The sequence below is a fragment of the Mytilus californianus genome, unplaced genomic scaffold (genome assembly GCF_021869535.1).
Source record: "Mytilus californianus isolate M0D057914Y unplaced genomic scaffold, xbMytCali1.0.p SCAF_50, whole genome shotgun sequence".
In the NCBI taxonomy this organism is placed as follows: Eukaryota; Metazoa; Mollusca; class Bivalvia; order Mytilida; family Mytilidae; genus Mytilus; species Mytilus californianus.
The window spans coordinates 781,701-802,476 of NW_026262702.1; the positions used below are offsets into that span (position 1 = coordinate 781,701).

Sequence of the window (20,776 nt, forward strand, 5' to 3'; positions counted from 1 at the left end):
TAAATTTTTGAAAAGGGTTCATTTTCACTAATTTCGCAATAAAGATAAAAAGGTGAAAAATGTCCCCTCTTGAAAATTTGACTTAAGCTAATTCAGGATCAGGGCAAAAGAAAAACTTGAAAATCAAACCTGGAAAATGTTCAGTCAAATTAATTGTTAAAATTTTAAATCTGTAATACCAAATTAAATTTCCATTTATGGCGAAGACTTGAGGGTTTAAACTGATGAATTATGAATGTATGCTTCTATAAATGAATATGAGAGACATTTGTTACATAATACACGATATCATTCACTGATGCTGACAAATTAACATGGGATTGGTATTTTGCTACATACATTTGGTTTTTGAAATTCATTATCAAGAAGTCAGTATATATTATTGTTTTTACAAAAAGTATTAAAGTATTTTCTGTTTCTTTTGTCATAATTTCTGTCAATTCGTATCACAGAAAAAATATACAAATTTTAATCAAGAATAATTCTTATATAATTTCTTAGTTATTAGTAATCCCTCTTTGAACACATAATTATAAATAAACTCATTATAACCTTAATAAAAATATCATCCACATTTTCTTGTTTTACAAGACACTGTTACATTCTGAACCATAGTCAACACCTATACTATTTAAAATGGCAATGCATTTATTATATCATTATATAATGGACTATTTTCATATATTTGTAATAAATAACTAAAAGATAACACCAATATATTTGCATGTATATTTGCTGGACTGGATATGAAGTGACTAGATGTCATAACTGGTTCATGTTTAGACTAAATCATCTTCAACTTGGTCTGGCTTCTTTTTCAGACTCTTCATCTGTACCGACACCATTCACTTGAGGACAATTTTTTTTATTGTCAATGTCAGATTGTCTCCCCTTATCTATATCTGCATTTGATATACCACTGTCTCTACTGTTATCAGGGGCTGCACTCCCTGTTTTATCTTCATCACTAGGATCCTGATCTTGTTCCGAATCTTCTTCCTCTTCCTCATCACTTTCACTTCCTTCCTCAATTGTACTTGATAGCACTGAAAAAGTTTGATATTGTTAGTTTGATATTCCCTCTGCACACATAAATGTAAAAACAAGATTCATACAATGAAAATTATCTTACAACAATTTAGGCCAAGGCATACCCACCCCCTTTGCACTCTCATTATTAGACAATTAATGAAAAACTCCATGCTCAGTGGGTATAACAAAAATTAAATGCATCATCAAACAGGAAGTGACTGTCTGCCACATCTGGAAATTACTTCTACAGTACAACTTAATATTATAAATTTCCAGACCAAATATCAAATCATTCATTACTTTTAAGGTGGATCATCATTAAATATTTCCTCAGATGGAATTTTCTTATATTTTGCCAAAATGTAGATTTTACCATGTTTTTTTCCCAAAAATATTTTAAAAATGTATCGATCACCGTGCGGTTTTTCAAGCTTCAAGTTGTCCAAAACTGCCCAATTTTGCATAGGTTATTCGTGAAAAAACACTTTTTGGAAGAGAAAGAATTTTAAAATAAACTATGAAAAGATAGGTTTTATAATTGCTTTTAGAAATTAAAAAGAAAGAAATGGTGTCTCCTAAATTGTTTTCCTGCTACAAGTAAAAAATGAAAATTTCTTAAACATTCCTTGATAAAAAAATTAGAATGATCTCCCCTTATATGGCTTAAAGTTGAAAAATTGAAACAAACAATAACAAATATTTGGTATTTGTAAAAACAGTCTAAATAATACAATAAATCACATATTTTTCTTTATTTGAATACAAGTCTAACATATTAATTGCCATTCTGTCTCATAATTTGCAGATTTAAGCAAAGAACTAGACCGATTGTGAACTGCTATTTGACAATCCAAGATGGTGATATACAGTTAATTTACTTTAAGCACAAGACCAGGACCTTATGCATCTCATATACATGTTATATAAGGTTTTTTTTAATTTCACATACATGTACTATGCTTTCAAATAATATGTATGTGCTTAAATGTCAATTTTACGCCCTTCAAATCCTGTTTTGAGGTATAAAAGTTATATCATGGAGGAGTCCACACCTCTCATTTTGGAAATTCTCCATTAATCATTGAAGTTTGCAGGTCTTGGATAGAATCAGAAATTTAGGGGGATGGAGTTATTGCACTTAGTTACAGGCATGCAAATAGATATGAAGAGCTATGTCAACCCCTCTCATGTGGAAAATCTGCCAATAATCCTTAAAATTGGCATGTCTAGAATGAAATCAGAAAATTTAGGGGGATACAGTTATTATCCCAAGTTACGAGCATGTGAAATCCTTTTTATCATAAAAGTGTACTTAAACTGCAAATCATATGTTCAGGGAAGCTTTTTCAAAGTAATGATTGGATATTTATTTTTTTGTTTTTTGCCATGGCATTGTCAGTTTGTTTTCGACTTAGGCATTTGAATATCCCCTTTGGTATCTTTCGCCTCTCTTTTACAACTTATTATATTTACCAAGTTTATTTCCAGAACTAGTTGACATGGTAGATGGTGGAGGCACTTCTAACTTAGGTGCAAAAGGTCTCTGTTTCTTAGCCATGTTCATCTGGTAGCAGTAGCAACATCTAAAACCTATTGACAATAAGTAGTAACATTTGAAAATATTAAGAAGACCTATTTTCAAGTTTAAATCTTAAGATAAAAGTTTTCAAGGGCTAAAAATATTCAAAAGTCATCTTTAAATTTTATTTCATCATCCAAAAAAGTAATTATTGATTACTTTTATCAAAATTGCTACCTGAATTTATCATATATGCATGAAATTGTGTCATACATCAAGACATACAATTTAATGTGATTTTGAATGGAATATATACAGCAGATTCATTTATTTTCGTGGGTACCAACTTTCGTGGATTGAGTAAAACTTGCATTTTCAAGGATATTTCATTTCATGGTTTTGCCAAATTCTGAATACAAGCCTAAAGGAAATTCGTAATTCTTCGAACATTTAAATTTGTGGTTCCCCTGTACCCATGAAAACTGGTATCTAATGAATAATAATGAATCCACAGTACCTAAAATAAACTGAAAACAAGCAGATAAACTTTTTAAACTGTTCTTTATAGTATCTTGTTTACTAAAGGGATGTCAAAAATTACTATATTTTTAAACAGCAGTTCACTTAAAGTTGATATATCAGACTCATGATTTTGTATATTAATTTGATATTTTGGCTCATTAAGGACCTCAGCAAAACATTTTGACTGTACATATAGCAAATTTCTTACTTATATATTCAAATTCCTCTTTTAAAGCCATTCCATTATGAGAATGACAAAATCTACATATGAGAGCATATCTGTTTTGTGGTCCATCTCCAACAAGATATTCTAACACTTTATCCATTGCTGACCTCTCACGGGGTAATATAGGCCTTGGTAAAGGTGGTCCCCTAACCTGATCTAAAAAGAAACCATGATATTGTAGTACATATATAAAGACTATTTTCCCAAAAAGTAATCCAATGAAATGGTAATGAATATCAAGTAATTTTACTCTGAAGCTCCTAAGGATTTTTTTGTGAAAAGAGTCTCTGATCTCTGCCTTTCTTGGATTGTCTCAATTTTGTATTTTTCTGTATAATTTTGACTTTGGATTTATTTAAAAAATTTTACTGTTCAATGAAAGTTTAATTTTCCAATTTTTTAACTTTTTGTATGATTAACCAGTTGAACCTTGTATAATGGCCAGCAGCAAATATAACATGCATATATAGGATGATATCATAATCAGATATCAATATAATCTGCTTTTACAGCAGCTAGGTCACAAAACAAGACCTTAGGAAGACATGTTTTTTATTATCCATATTATTGTACCATAATTTCCATTCATCTGAGGAGTGACAAGAGCTCGTGGTCTCATTCCAGAACTTTGAGGATGTCTAGGTGTTGACTGTGGTGTATTCATCCTTAATCTAGGAGTACCATGTCTTGTTTGATAAGGGGTGGCTGGTCTCACCTGTGGTGTTGGTTTGGCATTGGAAGGTAAATTTCTTTGTCGTAAAACTGAAAATAGAATTATACATATGTAGATTTCATGAGTATCAAAACATTCTTTTCAGAAGATATCAAAAGAAAGACTGCTAACAGCCTCTTTAGACAACTACAAATCAACTATTTACAAAACTTTAAATTGTTTGAAATATTAAAGATTTTCTACCTAAGGAATTGATAACATAAGCTGAATTTGGCAAAACCTTTCAGAATTTCTGGCCCTTAATTCTCTTCAACACCTTACTTTATTTGGCCTTTTAACTGACATATAAAGTTAAAAGCCTGGTATATTAGACGATTTGTTTTTAAAATACAATATAAATACACACGTCCCTCCATTCTCACAATTAGTCTTTCACTTCAAATACTTTCAAGGGGTAACTTAGTTCCCAGAAATATACTTTTTACATCAAGTAAATTTTCAATAGAAATGTAAATATTTACATACCAGATCCCTCATTAACTTTTGGTGGTGATGGTCCTGGGGTCTAAAAATATATATACATTAGTAATTCATAATACGCCTAAGAATAAATTATCTATCAACATTTACAATTTTTTACATTTTTTATTTTGCAATGCTGAGCAGGGGATATTGAAATAATGGAAGTCATATGTCTGTGTATCCAGTCTTTGTAAGTGCTCTCAAGCATACAATTCTTGCCAGTTTTTTTTTATAATGCACAGGAATTATATACCTTTGCAAGAAAAATTGCATTGTTAGCACTCTCATATCCACATTTCTTGTTGAATTGTTACGAAATTTATATCATGGGTCTATAAAAGCAAGGTCTTAGATAAGTTCAATAATTAGAGCCAAACAACTTTTTTCTACTTATTAACAGGAGCTATGCTCCTTGGAAATAAAAATTATATGGAAACTTGCATAGTAAGAGATCTCATGCCTTCTTTTTTGTAGGGTATTTATGAAAATGTTAAAAGAATAAAAGTATATTGACGTAATTGCCCACAGGGACTTTTGGAATGCTGTTCTTTTAAACTGGCCCTTTTCTTTTTGAAAGAGGATAACACTTTACATTTATTTGCCAAGTCCCTACAGTTTTCTAGATTGAATCTAAGGACAGATGGAAACAGTTTAATGAAAGGGGCACTTTGGCAGAGTTTATGTTTTCCCATTAGACTTTTATTACCTTGCCTAGCACATTATGTGCCTACCTCTAATTGTTTAAATCTGGCAGGATCATACTTTTGTAGTATTTCTCTAGCTTTCTTGTAAGTTTCTGTTTCCATAACATCTTCAAGCTATTAAAATAAAATTCTAAAAATTTGATAAACTGTTTATAAACATTTGTACAGTACACATATGGTGATTTATTTTAGAAATAGTTAAACAAGGATTCTTTGGTACGTTTTATAAATATTCCTCCGCATATGATGGGGCTATTATATAACAAAACTATTAATCAGATTCTTTTTTGGTTGACTGATGCCTTAAAACATAGGTATTCATCAAATTTTTATGAAGAGCATACTGATTTTGATATAAATAAACTTTATATCTAAAGATTTCAAGAGTTACTTAATATCTTCCCTTAAAAAGAAATTGTAATTAATATTTTTTTTTTGTATTTGGAAAAAAAATACCACCTATCACTACAGAATAATATAAATATTTGAATTCAAGGAAATAAATCCTTTTTCTGTATAAAAATTTTATAATTTCAGTAAAAATCCCTTCTGGCATTTGTTATGTAGGATGACAATCTTTCATTTTGTATTTGTACCACTATACATTTTTAAAAATTTTTTCAAAACAATTTAGGCAATTTTTTATCTGTATAACTACTTTTTCTTAAATTGATGTTGATAAATGTTAACAACTTACAATTTTTTTCTTGTTTTCCTGTAGTTCATTTAAAGCCAGATCTGAAAAAAGTAAATAATTTACAAATAAACTATATTGTACAAATTCAAATAACAAACTACAAATATAGTATCAATTGAGAAATAAAAATCTACATATAGGCTTCATTAATAAGAGTGATCATCACACAAAAATAATTTTGTTTTGTAGTGTGTTGATCCATCATTTTTCCATAGGATCAGTTTTCTAATACATTACTTTTTCTACTGATAGAAATGTTCATCCTCCAAAAACCTCCCATGTAAAAACCTTCTCTTTATCTTATTTCTTTATTTATAACTTAAGTACTGAATATAAACTTAAATTAACACGATACCTTCCATAATTGTAACCAAGTCTGGTCATGTCTTCCATGGCGACTGAAAGTTTTGGAGAATGAAATGCTTGGTTATTTTGTTTCTTAATTACCTGGTCCTTGTATCTGTGAAACTAAAACAGGTTATGAACAGAAATGCAAGTTTAAGTTGTAAGCTACATGTATATGTCAAACAGAATAAAATTCAATCTGTTAGGATGCGAGATGTTCTATTAAGAATGTAGCTAAAAGTAGTGCAACATAACCTCATCAAATTAACCATACATATTGGTATAGATTATCTGCTGTGTGTATACCTTCTCTTTGATTTTATGTTCCTTTGTCACACATTACTTCATAAAAACCATTGTTTTCAAAATAAAACAGAGGAAAAAATCTTTTGAAAAAACATACCATTTTTTGTGATTCTTTTTACATAATACCAATGAAGGAATTTCTTCAATAACAAAATCCTGCAAAAAAAAGTTAAATAAATCACAAATACATGACATATATATATACAATGTATATTAGACCCAGGAAACATGTATTTATAAGGTTACTGCTAATTATCCAACCCTTCTCCAAGTCATCCACATTTCTGATGCTACAAAACTATATTTTATCTTATTCTCTTCTATGTATGAAATAATTGATGCTCAAAGTTAAGGAAACAATAATCAAACTAACATCAGTGTAGATACTTACACAATTTTTATAGAGATTTTTGGTCAAATACATCTGTAGTACTAACAGGGATGATTCCAGCTGTTTTCAAATGGGTCCCTTGACCATCAAATTGGGAATTTATCCCAATTGGGAATTTTTTATGCATAAAATCTTAGATGAAATAACATTATTTTCCTGTAAAAATGGAAAATGTATATTAAGTTTCATCTGTACACTGATGTAAGAAGTTGTAACATTTTGAATAATTCTGGATGGGCTACTGAGTATGATGTATATATCATATGTGATAACCAGATCGCTTGACAGTTATTTGATGGAGACCAGGGAAGTTGTTACATTAAAAGATCATAGCACATGCTGCACCATCTATTATAGGCTTGCATCTTACAATGTAGCTATGGTAACCTAGGCCATTTACAATAATATATATATCAGCTAACATGAACCACTGAAAAAAATCTTTATAAATTTACCTTGATTCAAAGTGATTTCAAATTGAACTGGCCAATTGTCGAATTCAGAAAAGCAATTACAAAAGTTTATATTATACTTTATAATTGATAAGATATTTTGTGATTTTTGCTTGCTGTTTAGTATGTAGAAGGTTGTCATAGTTTAACTTTTGGTGTCACTCTAAGAAACAGGAAATTAAAGCATTGAACCATTGTATTCAAATATTATTTTGATCATCTTCACAACTTTTGAAACAGTTCCATAATGTCGACATCGTATTAATAATTTCATGAATGATCTATCAAAAACGCTCAAACTTATGACTTTTGCGGAAATAGAGCCTGACAATATATAAAATAATTTCTTTTACAAAGTTTTTATCATATTATTTAACCGGCTCTGCTGGGCGATCTCCTTTTACGAGATCGGCGCGAGATCGGAGCCCACTAACATTAATTCATCAATGTTATATCAGACTTTGAATTTTGCTCTCTGTCGATGTCTGCCTTGATGACACCCATTTTGATCTTTTTATCAACCTGCTGGGGGATCTGCTTTTTTGAGATCAAATACTCTTAATAAAATAAAATCATTTAGGCCACATGTTGACCTAATTTAATTGTTGTTAATAAAGTGAAATCGTTGACAGCATGCTTTTCCAGATTTTAAAACGTTTTGATGACAAACTATGAAAAATTATAGTTGCCTAAATCGATGACGGAAACATTTCCGGAAATATCGATTTTTATCTTATTTTTCCTGAATTGGGAATTTATATTCACATAAATTTTTTTGGGGCCGCCGGCCGATTTAAGGGCCGCTAAGCGGCCCTAAACTATATAGTGGAATCATCCCTGACTAAATTCTGGTTATTTTTCCTATCATGGTTATATATGATAGAATCTATAAAGCTTTTTGATTAACAAAAACATTTTTTAACATTCCTGAACTAAAACATTATGTTCTAGTGAAAATAGCACTACTAAATCACAAAATTATATCTGAATTTCTCAAGTCACTGGCCAACTGTGCTTTCTGTTCGTATAAGTCTTAAGAACATTTTCAATTTCGAAGTTTCATGTAATTTATATCAAGCACTTGTTAATGCAGAGCTATGACTACAATAATAAACTGCTTCGCTGAGCGCAGCTGGATACGCCCGCAAAGGTCCAACCCTGAACAGTAGGGGCAAAAATGGACACAATATTCAAGCTTGATACAGGTCTGAATTTGGATTGTATTAAATATTTGACATATTATAGGTTTCTGAATAAATGTAGTCAAAGAATTTGAAATTGGTTATATGAATTGAATTTATATTCAATTAAAGATTTCTTGCTGTTGTGCAATACACTGTGCTGTTGCGCAATACTTAGTAAATCTGTTGTCAGACTATAAACAATTAAAGTTCAATTAATTCTCAATGTCATATTAGAAATTTATGAAAATGTAAAGGGAGCTTACATCAATAGATATAAACAATTCACCAAAGTTTCATGAGAATTGCTGACAGCACTTTGAGTTATTGTCCGAAAACTGGAAAATCCCCCCTTTTTAATGACTAAAACCCCATAACTTAGAAATGTAAAATGTAAAATTTATAAAATTCTAAATGGAGCTTACATCAATAGATGTTAACAATTCACCAAAGTTTCATAAGAACTGCTGAAAGCATTTTTGATTTATTGTCCGAAAACTGGAAAATCCCCCTTTTTTTATGAATAAAACCCTGTAACTCGGAAACATAAAATCTAAAATATATAAAATTCGAAAGGGAGCTCATGTCAATAGATATAAACAATTCACCAAAATTTCTTGCAAGTTGGTGAAAGCATTCTTGAGTTATTGTCCAAAAACTGGAAAATCCCCCTTTTTTTAATGAATAAAACCCCATAACTCGGAAATGTAAAATCTAAAATTTATAAAAAACGAAAGGGAGCTCATGTCAATAGATATAAACAATTCACCAAAGTTTTATGCAAATTGGTTAAAGCTTTTTTGAGTTAATGTCCGACATGTTGACGACGGACGGACAGACGGACAACGGTATACCATAATACGTCCCGTAAACGGGCGTATAAAAAGCTTGAACTCTAACCATAAACTTACAAAATTGGAAATATTAACAGAGGTGATGAATATATCAGTCTTTTTGTCCATGTGGGTGGTAGGTAGTAAAAGTAAAAAATCAGAGCTGCACCAATATACATCACAATAGAATACAATATCAAACGTCCAATGAATTTCTTTTGTCTCTCTTGGTTCTGTCGGCGAAACTGTTGCAAACTGGATATTTGCTAGAATGAAAATTTATAATAAACAATCAAGTTAAATATTCCAAGCAAGTGCATAAGACATATATGTGCAGAAACAAAGCAACTTCTTACAAAAACAACAACAAAATCATTATCTTCAATGGCTTCTTCAAAAATATTTTGGAATAGTTAACCTTGAATGCTTAATTGGTACAACACTAACAACAGATAAATATATTTCTTTTTTAATATACAATTCAAATTCTTGTACGACTTCAGATTTGCCCAGGGTAACTCCAACAATACAGGTCAATTGTATGGTGTGATCAAAATAATAAACTAAAAATTTTGTTGTAATAATCTTTACAGTTTTATCTTTCATCAATATTGGGATATGTACACAGTTTACATAAAATTTACCTTGTCAATATCATCTAATATCTCAATGGTAGACTTCTTCTTCTACAAGAAAAAAAATAAAAGTAATTATTTGTATTGATAAAGATTTGCAAGTCTTTAATTGATAACATGTGTCATCTGCCATCTCCAAATAATATAGTTATACTGTATATCAGGTATTTTTTACATGTTTAATTTTCGTGCCAGCTAAGTAAATGCAAAATTTTACACAGCGTACATTTCCCTGTATATTCGAAAATTTATCACTGTTATAGAATTAAGATTCTTACATTGGTACCAGTGGATTGCAAAACTTATCCAATCGAGAAAGTTAAATTATCAAATTTTAAAGTGAGAGCCTCCATGAGGACTTTTAAATTGATAATTCAGTTATCAAGATTGCATAAATCTCATAATCCACAATTATCTATGAAAGAATCTGTTTCTCTAATACTTATCAAATAAATTTTCATTTTTGATCAATGAAAATCCCCTTCGATATGTGTAACTTCAAGGCATATTTGAGCGGCGATCGATGTTACTGCACTTTTCTTGTATCCCTGGTGCTTTCGACTGAAGAATTGTCGTACACAAGCATCACACAAGTTGGCACTCCGAGGCGGGTGGGGAGCAAGAAGGTGAACTGTGGTTTATTTTTATCAATAGTACCGCTTAAGTCGACGCTAGGGGCCGTCTTGACCTTGTTGTAGGGTATGAATGATTTGTTCACTGTTGAAGACCCTACATCAACTGTCAAGAAGAAGAACAGGAATAAAAGCCCTGTTCATTGATAATTTTCTATGTTTTCTCTATATTGTGTGCGATGATTTTGTCCCATGTACATTTACTCCATATCCTTTCATTTTCTATTCGAGTGCCTTCAACATTCCACAAAGTTGTCAATTTCATTAACACCTGTTAGCACATTTTGATTCATCCAGTGAGCTGATAAAGGTTATGACCCATAGACTCATCCAATCATCTTCTGAGATCATCTGCAACCATACGTTGATTAATTTTTTCATATACAATGGGTCTGGAAAGGGTTAAATTGCCAAAGAATTAGAGAAATTCTTTTCTTCTATAAACTGTTCATTATCAAGTAATCACAAAGTTGATATATGTAAACTCTGTTCACCTAAAGACGAAATAACATTATACAGAAAATCACAAGAATGTGCATATTCAATTAAAATCTCTGTTTATTTAATAATTAATTTATCTAATCATGCGTGTCATACCTTTTGACAACACAGCAATAAGAAACATGTTTATAAATGTAAATAAACGAAAATGTATATTAGTTTGTATTACTCATATTTTGCTGTTGCAGATTTATCTGTCAGACATTGTCAGATAATCAAGTTTATGTTGTTTACATCTTAATCATAATATACTCGTGAATTTTTTTCTCATGTATTTTCCCAATCAGTGAATATAATACACAGTGTAAAATTTAACTTGCTTATTGGCATAAAATCGTGAAAAAAAGATGACGTGAAAAACACAATATACAGTTAGGCAGAAATGGCTTAGTCCGTGAAACAACGCAGATCAAATTTGATATAAGAAAATTATCTATTCTCAGAGGCAAAGTACACAGAAAAATAATAGGAATATTTCTTCCATTAAATGGCAAAATTCTGAAAAATAAGTACATGGTTTCATTCTCTTTAAACAAAGGCCAACTGATTACCGGAATATTGGTAGAAGCAAAACTGTCAACACTCAAACTATATTTAGCAGTGTGATAGACACAGGATAGTTTATAGTCAGTCAGGGGTACTACTTGTACAAGTAATTTTTATTTACTTGAAGAAGGTAATATTTATATACTTATATAAGTAAATTTGTAGGATACTTATACAAGTGTATTTTATTTACTTGTATAGGTAAAAAAAAATTGGGCTTAGTTATGTCCCTTAGACATTCAGATTTTTTTACTTATACAAGTAAAAAAGTCATCCTATCTTCTTTTCTTGAATTCTTAGGACTTCTTTGCTCTAATCGAATTTTTGATTGTCTGTCCTTTGCAGATGTCTTTACTAATCATTTAAGTGTAATTTCATGGACAATGAAAATCTCATTTGTCTGTTATCTTCAGAACACTGCTCATTTACAAGCCCCCAAGGGGCAATTTTTGAAGGCCTTGCGCAAATACTTAAGATCTTTGCACAATCAGTTTATTTGTTGAATTAATGAGATGAAACATTGAACTCTAATCAAAAATTATGAGCTAACCTGAGAAAAATTGTTAAAGGCATGTTTTTACATCTCAAAACTTGAGAATTTTTGTGGGATTGTAAAAAAAATTTACTTATACAAGTAAATTTTTTAGAAAATTAAGGGGAGATTATTCAAACATTATAATTAACTTATATAAGTTTATTTTATTTACTTCTTCAAGTAAATAAAGATTACTTGTACAAGTAGTACCCCTGACTGATAGTGGTGCCTTTGTTCAATGTTACATAACGACATGTACTGTGAATTGATAACCAGGGGAAATAATAACTTTTTTTTTTTATAGCAGTGATAAGCCATACATAAGAATGGATAGAGACAACTTTTAAAAATGTCATCTTTAAAATACAAATTATCTTTAAACTAAAACAAAAATTTACAAGTTATAAATTGGATACATGTAACAACAGACAATGTACCATTAAAAAACATAAATAAAAAAAAACTAAGCTTAAACTTGTTAAACAATTGTTCTTCAGTGTCACAGTTGCAGAAAGTTCTTAAGAATAAACTACAGCTCAGCAATCAAGACAAACACAGCAGTATATTATTAAACTACAACAGAGTCTCAATTTTTACCTCAGTGTAATCATTTTCGGTAAAATTGATAAATTTAAGTTTTTCTGTTGAAAAATAATGAATAGAAAGAACTTGTTTTAGAGAAGATATACCTACATATGGGCAGATTTCCATTCACAACATGGCTTGTACACTTTTTTGGTGGATTTTTTTATAGTTTGTGAATCATTAAAATATTAGAATTTCTGTAGAATTGAGCCTTCAATCAATGATAAAAAGCCTCAGATCTTGATATGATACGGTGACATGACTGCTGGACATTATTACACAGCATGTCCGTCATGTAGAGATTAGTCCAAATACATACATGTACCTGTCAACTGACCCATATTCTGTGGGTTACACACGTGAATTTCCTCTTGGGATTTTTTAAATATCCGCTGGATATTCAAATAACCCAGGATTTCAGAAAATGATCAGTTTTCACCCGTATTTCTGACCAGTAGTTTCCGGTATTTAGAAGTCAAATATACATTTTGGTTTTATCAGCGTTTTTCCTTTGAAAAGGTAAACAATTGAAAAGTCAAAACTTAGGATTTGATTATTTACCATGCCAATGACCTGATGACATTTGATTGAAAAGTAACAATTCGAGAATTGTCTTGTTAATTGTACCCCAGAAAGTTGAAGCCAGTCAAGCTTGACATACAGTTGTATGTCCTGATTAAAAGATTTGCCGTTTGTAAATATCAAATCTCCTATAAAAATCATTTTAAAACAATTTGACCCTTTTAATGCATTTCTGTTGGAGAGAATAATTTTTTTATCAGTTAAATGTAAAAGCTTTAAATCAAATCCATATGCTCTAGATATTACACTGAAAGGAAACACACTAACTTCTTTCTATTTATCTTCCTCCTGTGTAGAGGAGCACATAAGCTATAATTGATTTCTAATTACATATATAACAGAGGTTTATGACAATAAAAAGTAGTGTGAATAAATCAATAAGAGGGCATTGCTTTAGAAAGATATTTAATTAACGATAAATATTTATATAATTAACAAATACAAAAGTGAATATTTGTAGGAAAATCAGTGGTACATGTATGTGTTATAGTAGTACTAAAATTGAACTGAAAAAAGTTTGTATGCTTTATGACTTTCTTCTTCAATACAGGTCATGACCTGCATTTTCAGTTTCAGAGGTTGACAGGTATGCCAAATACCCCCTCCCTAACTCATTTCAAGAATCTATATTTTCTCTAATATTGATCATATAAATATCTGAATCTGTTTATTAATCCTTAGTTTAGTTTTAACAGTATTTATTAATGAAAATTATAACAATGAAGTAGTACAATTTTACATAAAAGAAGCTTTTATAAATCCATCTCCAGGGTATACAAATAATTACTAGGCATTAAACATTAATACCACTATATTATTATTTTTAAAGGTAAGGCGAACGAACCCAGGGCAAACAGACTCTGTGGGCGAACGAACCCAGGGAAAACATGTAATCAGGGCTAACGGACCTGATACCCTTATACATGTGAACCTCCCTAACGATATCAGCAAATGTACTCGATTCTATCTGGTGGAAAACGAGGGTGGATTTACTGGATGACATGATATTAAATATTCATTGACATATGTGTTTCCGTATACCAGAGACGATGGGTAACTATTGCCTCTCGGCAAAAACTTTTGTTCTCATTGGAGTAGTGTCAAGTGGTATTTGGTTTTGATGTTTAGCTTCCTTGATCTGTTGAAAACTGTATAGACCCCCCTTTTTACTGTTAGTTCTATCCAACACTGAATTCCTAAATAGTTTCTACCAAACATGGTCCTGAAATTTGGTCAACTGAAAGATATTACACATTAAATAAGTAATGCTTGACTGATATCATTTCACTGAATAGACGAAAAAAGGAGTTACATGTTTTGTGACAGCTTGTTCATTTTCTGGAGTTTTCTTAGCTTTTAAGGAAAAGGCGACACTACATACTCTGAATCTGGAAAGAAGGATACCCATTGTAAACTTCTAAACTATAATGTATGTCTGTGTTATTCAAGTTATCTTTTATCCATACGAAATAATTGGTCCGACAAGCTGCACATTTCCCGTTTTCAATTTTGTGTGTGTTGACGTGCTGCCCTCTGTGAGGAAACGGAAGCAGTTAAAATTGTTACATTTTGATTGGTTAATATGAGAGAATGAATAATAATTAGCCATGTGGTTTTGTTTACATTTCTTTTCTACTTTCAAAGGTGCCAGCTAGGGCAAACAGTTCTAATATCTTTTTTCTCATTTATTATCCACCTTTTGTACAGAAAAATGTCATACATTTATTATCTGATTATAGCAGAAATGATGAGTGAGTGTCAGAACCATTAACATGATTAAGTGTGAGTAATAAAGTAAACATGATTAATGCATGGACTTTTGGTATAATATCATTGGCAAAATATCATACATCAGACATTCATTAATACCATTGTATTAAAGCCAACCGTTGCCTTGTTTTAAAGCCAAGATTGATATTCACAACGTATACATACGGACAGATACAGACAGATTGAGATAATAATAATTGGCTTCTTCTTTTCTCGGTTGGCTCGATGTGTTTATGTGTGCAGTGACGTCTTGGATTTCAATAGACATATTATTTTACATATTCGTCTTTGGTATCTTGTGGACAGTGAGTCTCATTTGGCCATTATACTACATCTCCTTATTTTTATAGAATATTTCATTAATTTGTCATACAAAAAAATAAATATCAAGCAGGATATAGATAATTAGACTTTTTAGACTAAAATCAGCAAAGACCCATCGAGACAACATCTGATTCAAAAATTTAATATCACTTTTAGATTTTTAGATGATATATTGGCTCTCAATAATGACGACTTCAGTATGTACACTAAAGAGATGTATCCTGCCGAATTGACCTTAGATAAAGCTAATACTAACAATGAACACTGTCCTTTCCTGGATCTTGATATCTATATCTTTAACGGGAGCTCAATACCAAAATTTATGACAAAAGAGATGATTTTTCCATTTTTAGATGGTGACGTTCCCTTGTCACCATCTTATGGTGTTTATATACTAGTATCTCAACTTGTTCGATTCGCTCGTGTATGTAACAACGTATTGAATTTAACGAAAGAAATCTCTGTATTACTGAAAAATTATTACACCAGGGTTTTCGACATCACAAACTAGTCAACGCATTTACTAAATTTTATCTTCGGTACAAGGACATCATTCGTAAATATAAATTAACATGCAGACATCTTATACGTTCAGGTATTTCACATCCAATCTTTTATAGTAATATTCCTTACAAAGCACAAAAATGTCAGCACTCGCCTCAAAAGCTAACCAAACCTTTAAACAGATTTATTCGGAAGGGATATAGTTACGATACTGTTGTCAAGTCATTAAGTATTCAGCGGCATATTTTGGTATTATTGCGAACCCAATAAAAGTTTTCCACAGTGCCATCTCTATCTTGACCAGGTATTTAAACTTTTGTAAGTTCACCTGTCCTATTGAATAAATACAATAGCTATTTTTCTCTGTGTAGTTTTTTCACTGGGACCTTTAAATTTCTTCTAAGAGAAATCTATCACTCATTGATTAATTTACCTGAGTAAAAAAAAAATCTTGTAAATAGAGGAAAATAGATATAGGAAGATGTGGTATGAGTGCAAATGAGACAACTCTCCATCCAAGTTTTATACTCGAAACTGCATGTGATGTTATATTTATTCAATATTGATAATATATTTTCAATCGGTTGAATATAAACAGTGATGCAAAGTTGAAACATTAATAAAATATAAAAAGGAAGATGTGGTATGATTGCCAATGAGACAACTCTCCACAAGAGACCAAATGACACAGAAATTAACAACTATAGGTCTCTGTACGGCCTTCAACAATGAGCAAAGCCCATACCGCACAGTCAGCTATAGAAGGCCCCGAAATGACAATGTAAAACAATTCAAACGAGAAAACTAACGGCCTAATTTATGTACAAAAAATGAACGAAAAACAAATATGTAACACATAAACAAACGACAACCACTGAATAACAGGCTCCTGACTTGGGACAGGCACATACATACAGAATGTGGCGGGGTTAAACATGTTAGCGTTGATTTATGTTATATTAATAATATATTAATAATATATTTTCATTCAGTTTAATATAAACATTGATTCAATCATAAAAAGTTGATTTCTGACAAAACTTTCAACATTGTTCCTTTTAAAAAAAATTTGTTTGACATGAATAAAAACTTGAAAATTATGATGTTCAAATTAAGATCTTCTTAAATGTATTCTATAACTAGACAAAAAAAAATCAAATTTCAATAGGAACATTGATAAAACTTTTGTTTGAAATCAACTTTTTATGATTGAATCAATGTTTGTATTAAACTGAATGAAAATATATTATTAATATTGAATAAATACATCATCACACGCAGTTATTCAGTATAAAAAAAGTATTTTTGTCTATATATAAGAAACATTTTTTACTCAGGTAAATTAATCAATGAGTGATAGATTTCTCTTAGAAGAAATTTAAAGGTCCCAGTGAATAAACCACACAGAGAAAAATTGCTATTGTATTCATTCAATAGGACAGGTGAACTTACAAAAATTTAAATACCTGGTCAAGATAGAGATGGCACTGTGGAAAACTTTCATTGGGTTCGCAATAATATTGATTCACTCATAGGGTCTTTGCATCGGAAATAGACACATTTATTCTAAAACCAGTTGTTGGCATGATACGGGTTATGTTCTTCTCATATATTTTATGATGGTATGATACTAAACCCCTAACGGGAGGGATTGTACTTGATATTCATATGATGAAAACGTAATCTTTCAATCAGTTTAATTGAGGTCTGGAGCTGGCATGTCAGTGACTGCTAGTAGTCCTTTGTTAATTTATGTATCATTGTCATTTTGCTAAGTTTCTTTTGTTACCTATTCTGACATCGGACTCGGACAACATTTAAACTGGGTTTTACTGTGCGTATTGCTGTGTGTTTCTATGTTTCTTTATTCTACATTGGCTAGAGGTATAGGGGAGGGTTGAGATCTCACAAAACATGTTTAACCCCGCCGCATTTTTGCGCCTGTCCCAAGTCAGGAGCCTCTGGCCTTTGTTAGTCTTGTATGTTTTTTAATTTTAGTTCATTTATATGTTTTGGAGTTAAGTATGACGTCCATTTTCACTGAACTAGTACACATTTTTATTTAGAGGCCAGCTGAGGACCACCTCCGGGTGCAGGATTTTCTCGCTGCGTTGAAGACCCATTGGTGGCCTTCGGCTGTTATCTGCTCTTTGGTCGGGTTGTTGTCTCTTTGACATATTCCCCATTTCCATTCTCAATTTTATTTATCATTTAGTCAAAAACCTTCCCGATTATTATAAAGAAAAAACTAGAGATTAATTCTCGTTGACTGAGTAAGATTCCACCTATAGACATTTAAGATGCTTAAAGACCCGAGCGGGCCAGGCCGCAAGTTTCAACCAAACTTGATATAAGGGACAGGTCATTTTCTTTCATTGAGGTGGGGGGTGGGGTGGGACATCTGGATTCCTTTGATCTTTGATTTGTTTTAAGTTCCCATCTTGAAGAAGGAAAATAAATTCATGACCCCTTCCAAAGATATGAAAATTTAACCCCCCACCCCCAAACACATTTCAATACTTTTATTATATACAACAAAAAGTACATGCAAACAATTTATATTTATGTTATTACCATCCAATACAATAGTGCACCAGTATGGGAAATACAGCTTTAAGTTGGGAAGTTGTATGTGACTACAGGGAACTTTAATGTCTTTATTTAGATATGCATGTTATTGTCTCATTGTCATTTACCACACCTTCATTCAATTTTAGCACATTGTTCCTATCCGTTATTAAAGAAGTTAATAAATTAATTTCAGATGAAAAAACTTTCCTGGAAGAAAATGTTGAAACTAAGGAATTTTTTTTCTGAATATTTGAGCCGAGCGGAGCGAAGCGAAAACAATTTATGTCTTTCCTGCCAAAAATATATTTTCTTTATTACAAGGGGAAGAGTTGGGTGTGTGTCGCCTGTCTCCATATCTCCAGGTAATAAAGGAAAATCATTCACGTTAAGACATATTAAAAATGCCACACTTGACTCCTAGATATCATCTTGAACTATTAAAATATATGCTAAATTATGAGTTTTACTAATAATGACATCTGAATCAAGTGTTAGACACTTCTGTTGAATAATCAGATACTGATTTAGAGTATTCATCAAATAAGATTTATTTGTTTTGCACTATGATGTTTCAAATACAGAATTGCTCAAATTTTGTAGAAAATTTTCGATGCCCACCCCAATCTGGAGGTATTGAAAAATTGAAAACCCCCCTTTCCATTCACAAAAATTTTCAAAGCCCCCTTTTTGAATTCCTCACCACCCACCCACCCTTTCAGGTTTCAAATGACCAGTCCCTAATCATGCTAATGGATAAGATTAGTCTCCTGTAAAAAGTTTTCAGGATACCCCAAAGACAACGGCTCTGAATTTTTAAAAGAATCTGAATCCTTCGCCACGCTCCATGAGCTTGATAATGCTAAAATTTTATCTGCATTTCACCCCCATCTTCAGGGCCCGCGCTAAAATGGTACGACGGACTAACTTCTGGTTTAGACAGGCACACAATTAACGATCGTTTCAACGCGATATATGTTGAATTGAAATCCGTTGTTATTGAAATTAAATCAGTTATTCAAATATTTGAAATAAACCCCGGACAAAGGATTTTTATTGTCAGCTCGAAGAAAAAACCTGAACATGAAGTCATGTCGAAATTTATTGATAGGTTGCCTGCTAAACTTTCATTTTATGTCCGCACAAGTAAGCCTAAAGGTGCACCAGACGCTTTAACATTGAGGCGTATAAATACAGAGAATGTGACAATACTGTAGCCGCTGTACGAACTATTTCAACAAGCCTGTCCGAAATTTCAAGTTTAAAACAACAAATGAATCACTGACAGAGCTCATGAATGAATAATTACATTAGATGTATGTTTCATTATAATACGTTATTCTGATTGGCTAACTGCAATCTCGCGTTATTCCTTAATCAACTTCATGACACAATGAAATTTATCATTCATGATGACACGAGGTCCCACAATAAAGTGCACAGGTAAATTAGATAAAAATGTAATTATAAGTATTGAATGCTTTCTTTGTAACTTCATAGGGTTGTAAAAGCGTTGACCGCGCTTCATACAAAATGTACTTCGGTCAACGCTTTTACACCTCAATGAAGTTACAAAAAGAAGAAACATAAGACGTTAACGTAAAACCACCAGGGGGTTTCAATAGTTTTTTCTCGAAACACATATATCTAAGTGCACCACGCCGAAATTTGCCCTGCTATAAATGTAATGGAACAGGACATTTCAAAAGAAATTGTAATTGGAACGGCACGGCACGGGATGTATCTCTCCTCAAAACATATGCCAGTTATGTACTCAAAATGAACATGTTGCTTTGCAGTGTATTATTTTCGGATAAACAGTTCAAGATAATGTAACAACAAAGATGCAGTGTCAAATATACAGACAACCGGGACATTCGGCAATAGAATGTGGTCAATTTCAGTAGGGAAACTCTTTCTCCCTGGAAGCCACACAGAACGTTCTCCTAGGAGACCATCCATGAGTGCTTCAAGGATTCGGAGTAGATCTCAATCTCGTGTAAATAAATGTATGAATGTAAATAATGATTTTTGTGTTGAATATACATATATTGATGAAAATGATGTAATAACGTCATCCGAAAATGACTGTTGTACTGATTCTTTTCTTTCTTCGGACTAAAATTTTTTTTATATCTAACTGTTTGGTTTGATTCTTTGAAAGTTTCTGTATTGATTGATACAGGAAGTT

At 31.5% G+C, this 20,776-nt stretch overlaps 1 protein-coding gene across 1 annotated transcript; it reads right to left on the reverse strand.

Moving 5' to 3' along the window:
• Positions 1 to 609: 609 nt before the first annotated feature.
• LOC127703746 (endoplasmic reticulum junction formation protein lunapark-B-like) lies at positions 610 to 14,949 on the reverse strand. The gene is made up of 11 exons (XM_052207827.1): positions 14,801 to 14,949; positions 10,048 to 10,089; positions 9,482 to 9,669; positions 6,644 to 6,702; positions 5,896 to 5,936; positions 5,226 to 5,312; positions 4,498 to 4,537; positions 3,873 to 4,061; positions 3,282 to 3,455; positions 2,506 to 2,622; positions 610 to 1,046 (listed from the first exon to the last, which is right to left on the reverse strand). Exons 1-11 carry the CDS (start codon positions 14,825 to 14,827, stop codon positions 796 to 798), a joined length of 1,215 nt encoding a protein of 404 aa, XP_052063787.1. The 5' UTR covers positions 14,828 to 14,949; the 3' UTR covers positions 610 to 795.
• Between the last annotated feature and the right edge of the window lie 5,827 nt (positions 14,950 to 20,776).

Bases quoted from the DNA above. Each gene is read 5' to 3' on its own strand.
- LOC127703746 (XM_052207827.1), bottom strand. From the start codon at position 14,827: ATGGGTATCCTTCTTTCCAGATTCAGA. The intron at 5,937-6,643 runs GTATGTTTTTTC...TACTTTTTTCAG, and splicing joins AAAAAGAATCACAAAAAATG to ATCTGGCTTTAAATGAACTA. The intron at 3,456-3,872 runs GTACAATAATAT...GTTTCTTTTTAG, and splicing joins TCAGATGAATGGAAATTATG to ATCAGGTTAGGGGACCACCT.